Source organism: Takifugu rubripes, chromosome 1, assembly GCF_901000725.2.
Source record: "Takifugu rubripes chromosome 1, fTakRub1.2, whole genome shotgun sequence".
Classification (NCBI taxonomy): Eukaryota; Metazoa; Chordata; class Actinopteri; order Tetraodontiformes; family Tetraodontidae; genus Takifugu; species Takifugu rubripes.
The window spans coordinates 2,214,647-2,220,646 of NC_042285.1; the positions used below are offsets into that span (position 1 = coordinate 2,214,647).

General features: G+C 49.8%; 1 protein-coding gene across 3 annotated transcripts; it reads right to left on the reverse strand.

Moving 5' to 3' along the window:
* Positions 1-1,756: 1,756 nt before the first annotated feature.
* ormdl3 (ORMDL sphingolipid biosynthesis regulator 3) lies at positions 1,757-4,581 on the reverse strand. Of its 3 annotated transcripts, none has more exons than XM_011604285.2 (5): positions 4,323-4,581; positions 3,721-3,928; positions 3,422-3,604; positions 3,196-3,347; positions 1,757-2,809 (listed from the first exon to the last, which is right to left on the reverse strand). In XM_011604285.2, exons 3-5 carry the CDS (start codon positions 3,593-3,595, stop codon positions 2,674-2,676), a joined length of 462 nt encoding a protein of 153 aa, XP_011602587.1. In that variant the 5' UTR covers positions 3,596-3,604; positions 3,721-3,928; positions 4,323-4,581; the 3' UTR covers positions 1,757-2,673. The 3 variants fall into 3 exon arrangements, with proteins under 3 accessions (XP_011602587.1, XP_003961085.1, XP_011602533.1); XM_003961036.3 differs by having other exon boundaries at positions 4,167-4,581; XM_011604231.2 differs by having other exon boundaries at positions 3,422-3,607; positions 4,167-4,581.
* Between the last annotated feature and the right edge of the window lie 1,419 nt (positions 4,582-6,000).

Below are 6,000 nucleotides of genomic sequence, written 5' to 3' on the forward strand. Positions count from 1 at the left end.
TTATAGTTTACATGTTGACTGGTTATAGTTAAATGTTGACATGTTGGGTGGTTCAGCACAGTGCAAATGGCAAAACTACTGGGCCAGTTCCTTAACTGGTTAAACTGGGGCAGAGAGGATAAATGGACTGTTCATACTGGGACAGCGGCGCTGCTGTAAATGGGAACAGTGGGATCAGAACCTTTGCTGCATCGATCCATCAAGAATCAATAATCAGTGATTTCTGGGCGACTGATTCCTCCTCCCATCGATTCAGAAGCTGCAGACGGAAGATTTGCATTGTGCTGGTTTCATCACATCATCGACACTCCAGGACACGTTGTCCCCTCGTTCTGTGTTCTCATTGTCAGCCCCCCCCCCCCCCCCCCCCGCAGCTTTCATGAAGCCGTAATGAAACACGACAGAAGGTAACACCGCCCACACACACACACACACACACACACACACACACATTCAGATCAACAGTGAAACAATTGTTCTGACCGTCCTTGGAAAAAGAAAAGGCGAAAACAAACGCACAAAGCCTGCAAAAACACTTATGAAGCGAGGAACTGCAGAAGCAGCTAATTAGGCCGGTCTCTAAACTCATGGAGGGTTTTATTCATGATTACATCCTCATCCTGGAACCACAGTGACCAGCAAATGATATGAACTGGCTGCTGTCATGATCTAAATGATAAGAGTTATGATGGTCTGACTCCGCCCACCTGAAGACACCACGGTGTCTCCGTCACAGGGACAATTTTGGACAGCTTCAGGCTCTCATCGCTGCTGGTTCCAGTGGGCTTTAAAGACTGTTTGAATGCTTATATCCAAATTTAATGAACGTGCGGGTTTCCAAGGGGACTGAATCAGCTCAACCCTTCAAATCCAACCTCGAAATATTCAGCAGGTTGATCTTTTAGCCCCAATTTAACAGGAAGTCACAGACGTAACCAGCTTTAAGTCAAGCAAAAGTCATATTACAGATGTTTGAGGAGGATGTGAAGGTGTTTGTGTGCACGACAGCAGACACAAACCCAAAACCTGGTAGAAGAAAAGAACCAACTCGGGAATCGAACCGAACTCCAACTACAAGCAGAAACAAATAAAATGATCAAGCAACAGTTCAACACCTGGAACACCTGAATTGATGGAACCAGAGGTACTTTATTCATGACCATGAGACTCTGGTTTCCTCTGATGAAGATGAGAGATGCAGAAGAAGATAATTCCAATGAGCCCGGGCTGAGATCTGGCTCCCCCTACTGGTGAGAACGGAGAACACACTAAGATGACGTTGCCTGAGAATGCTTCAGGCTTCAGAAGAAGCTGCTGAAGCAGCAGAAACGGAGTCCTGCAGTGACGGATATTGACATGTACATACATCTGCTACGGGTCAGTGACATGTTGAAGCTAGCAGCCTATTTCTGAGGGGCTGAGTGAAACCAGCAGTTCTAGAAACGACTCTCAACTCGTATAGGAACATATGTGGATCTTTGTTTTGACGTGTTACAGACACATGTCGGGCACAGTGAGGGCAAACGAAGTGCATAAGTGAAAGTAGAGCGCAACAGCCCCCCCCCCAGCAGGGGTCCCTATTTATAGGAGCAGAACGTCGCTTTACATTAAGCTCAATGGCGGCGGTTTGCTGCCCTCTGCTGGACACGCTTTCATCTGCTCCTTGCTGGCTGTTTGTAAAGAATGGTGGCGTGGTTACGTGACCCTTAACCTCAGTTTCTTTCATTTTCTTTTCAAAAACAAAACAAAACAACGATTCTGATTGTATTTGGAAAATGTTGTATTCAATATTTCACACTGTTTGACATCAGCCTTCGTCCCAAAATGAGGCCGCTGCGTGTTTACCAAGCAGACATTAATGAAAAGCCCTTAACGGAGAGAACTGCAGACACTAAACTCTTTTTAAAAAAAAATAAAAACGGGCTCACAATTCTTTGGTCCACAAATAAATTGTTCATAAATTAAACCACAAGAGCCCAATGAGTCCAGCTAGCATCAGTGATATTTGTGCTACTGCAGCTAACGATACTGCTGAGAGACAAACGTGACATCGTCAGTCCCGGTTTGGTGTCCGTGAGAGTCCATGATGCTAAATCAAGGTTCGGTGGCACCATCGCAGACTGATCCTGGAGTTCGCCTACATGTCGGAAAAATTCATAAAAAATCACGTCAGGAGTTTCTTCTTCCTCTAAAATCCAGTTCAACTCAAAAATCGAGTTCTGATGTGGGTGCTGAGTAATTTTACTCAAGGTAACAGGCAGGACAAAGCAGCCAGAAATGGTTAACAAAAATAGTTCTGCAGAACTTCTGCTTCTGTCGGGTCGGTTGAAATAGTTCAAATAGGGAAATGGGCAGATAAAATAAGCTTGCGGTTCCCAGCTGGGCCTAGAGAGGAACACTAAGGGCTAAAAATAAGCCTCTGTGGGTTCTCCAGTCTGGCCCGGGCTGCAGCTCTCGGATCAGCAAACAGTTTCTTCCCATCTGGACCCAGAATCCAGCAGGAGGAACGAGGCTAAAGGCAGATTTTCTTCTCCTCACATGTCTCCCCAGGAAACCGTCAGACCAACAAAACACAACGTGTCAGTCCCTCGGTCCCCCCTCTCCCGGGTTTTGGTGCCATGACTGGACCCCACGGGGGTTCCAACACTCTTCAGCTGTGTGCGGCCCATCCCGTCAGTATTTATTAATCCCAAAGATCCTGACGCCGTGGAGCTGGGGCAGCTTGGGAATCAGCACGGTCAGTAAGGAGACGGTGTTGACCACAAAATGGATGCGGTCGTATTTGGTGTAGAAGCTGGTCAGGATGTACCTGAATATCGGAGACAAGAGCGGAAAGAGACAACCGGTCAGTCACCGAGGGTCCGAGAGCTGCCGGGGGAGGAGCGTGTCCTCATTTCCAGACGTTGCCACGGTTACAGGTTACACCGCGGCTACTTCCTCTTGCCGCCGCTGTAGCGGCTAACCGCGCCGCTCCTCTTCAAAACAAATGCAGCCGCGCCCCCCCATCTGCGGTTGATAAGAGCCTTATCTCAATAGCCGCGACGGGTCTGACGGGAGCGCCCGGCTATCGGCGGCGAGGTGACGGCGCTCCGTTATCTCCCCCGGACAACAGAGAATTCCAGAACATTTTCAGATGGAACCGCTAACGCAGGAGGACGGTTACCAAGCGCCCCTGAAGGCGGCGGCGACACTTACAGCACGATGGGCGTGATGGTGAGGAACTTCCGTGAGGCGGTGAACTGCACCCCGTAGTCCATCTGCTCCCAGTGGGTCAGCAGGCGGGCCTTCCCCTGGTCCGGCGTCTCGAACGGCGTCCCTTTGACCGTGTGCAGCAGCAGGTACATGCACTGCAGAGAGAGGTGCCCCCCCCCCAGTCCATTATCACATCTCAAAGCTGCCCCCCCCCCAAGTCGTGGCTCACCAGGTTGTGAATGAGGTTGGTGAGGGTCCAGACCACGGGCACGCTGACGAACGGGATGCTGAGCAGGACGATGTGGAGCAGCCCGATGCCCAGGACGTAGGACAGCCACATCCCCCTGCTGTTCATCACCCGGGTGTTGGGGTTGACCTCGCTGTGCGCCGTGCCCACGTTCATGTTCAACACCTGCTGCGAAACCCCCCCCCCACACACACGACACGCGCTGAAATGCACGCGGGTTCAAAGCCTTCCTGAGTGCCCCCCCCTCCGCTCCTCCCGGGGTAACAGTCCACTAAACGCACCGTTAATCTTCACTAGCGTCTCATTCAGAAACGCGTATCGAGCTCAAATATGCTGTCAGGTCACTGGCGTTTGCTCAAAGGCTGCCGGCAGCTCAACGCTCAACCTCTGAAACGGACGAGCTGCAGATGTTGAGCAGCAGCAGCAGCAGCAGCAGTTCGGACCAGCACTGGGACCGGAAGTGACCTCACTCATGACCCCAACATTTGTCTGAAGAAAAATTATGAATGAAAATCAACAAACCGGTCATTTACAGTTTGAGCCAAACCCCCCATATTTTAAGAGGATGATATTCAGTAACTTATATGATATTATTTTAGATTTTTGCAGTGTTTTATTAATCCTATTGACACGAACGCAAGATTTGACAGGTTAAAGCCTCCAACTTTAGCAACGCAAATCTTTCTTTTACAGCCGTGTTTCAAAACGACATAAAGGACAAACGTACCTTTTTAGTCCGCCTCTCAAAGAATTAAATCAGCGTCCCAGAGACCCGGCGCACCGATTGTGGAGCGCGTTTAACGTTTTGCAGCGCGTTTGCACCTGTCGGCCACCGTACAACACACCCACTCCAGACAAAAATGGCTTCAACTCCGACGTGTACCTGCACTGGTCCGTTATCACAGTTTTTGTCTTGGCGATGGCTCCAGTAATGGACCTGATGCAACTGTGGGACTGGAGGCCAGTTGGGGACGGTCCTCCGGTCACGTCCTCCGGCTCCACATGTCCCACCGTCCGCTCCAGCCGACTCACGACCCACCGAGACTCAAACACTCTCCTCCCGTCGTCTTCCAGACAACAGCTGGCGACACAACAGCACACTTCGGGGTGGAACGTCACCGCTGCTCGGGCTCACGGCTCCACACCGCACTCGGCTCGCACTGGCTGCAGCCGGTCACATGACCCAGATCAGCCAATCAGCGCTGAATGCGTTGCCCATCGAGGACGACGCCCCCTTTTGACGTCACCACGAAGGGGGCGTTCACAAAGCGGCATTTTTGTCGATAAAAATAGTTTTAAGCATAATTATTGATGAAATATAAATGTGTGGCTTTTTATATACGGCAAAATCATATCATATCAATATATTTTCAGATCATTTCTTATGTTAACAAAGTAACAGAATAAAAACTAAATTAAAATACAACCGGTCACATTGATGTTTGAGACTGTTGTCATGTTCTTACTGTCTGCAGACATGTAAACATACCACAGTAGTGAATTTAAATAAATGCCATATTAACTCACGCAAATTTCCCATTATTAGTGGTCCATCTGTGCTCTCTGGCCCAGTATGACCAGTCAGTTATCTGTTCGCGGAAAACCACTCCATTTGTTCCAGCATAACCAGTTAAATGATTGCCCGAGTATAACAGTCCAGCCTCCATCCCAGAATGACCACTCTGCCCTAGTATACTTCATCCATTCATTCCCTGTGTTTCAGTAAACCCAGTCAATGTATGCTCTCTGCCCCAGTAAACCCAGTCATGTGGTCCTCCTCTTCCCACTAAACACAGTCCATTTATCCTCTCCGCCCCAGTATACCCAGTCCCTGTATCCTTTCTGCCCAGTAAACCAGTCCCTGTATCCTCTCTGTCCCAGTATACCTACCCGGTCCCTGTATTCTCTCTGCCCCAGTGATACCCAGTCCCTGTATCCTCTCTGCCCCAGTATAACCCAGTCCCTGTATTCTCTCTGCCCCAGTAATACCCATCCCTGTATCTCTCTGCCCAGTATACCCAGTTGCCGGTTCCATCCTCCCAGTCCCTGTATTCTCTCTGCCCCAGTATACCCAGTTCCTGTATTCTCTCTGCCCCAGTATACCCAGTTCCTGTATCCTTTCTGCCCAGTAAAACCAGTCCCTGTATTCTCTCTGCCCCAGTATACCCAGTCCCTGTATCCTCTCTGCCCCAGTATACCCAGTTCCTGTATTCTCTCTGCCCCAGTATACCCAGTTCCTGTATTCTCTCTGCCCCAGTATACCCAATCCCTGTATCCTCTCTGCCCCAGTATACCCAGTTCCTGTATTCTCTCTGCCCCAGTATACCCAGTCCCTGTATCCTTTCTGCCCAGTAAAACCAGTCCCTGTATCCTCTCTGCCCCAGTATACCCAGTCCCTGTATCCTCTCTGCCCAGTAAAACCAGTCCCTGTATCCTCTCTGCCCCAGTATACCCAGTCCCTGTATCCTTTCTGCCCAGTAAAACCAGTCCCTGTATCCTCTCTGCCCCAGTATACCCAGTCCCTGTATCCTCTCTGCCCAGTAAAACCAGTCCCTGTATCC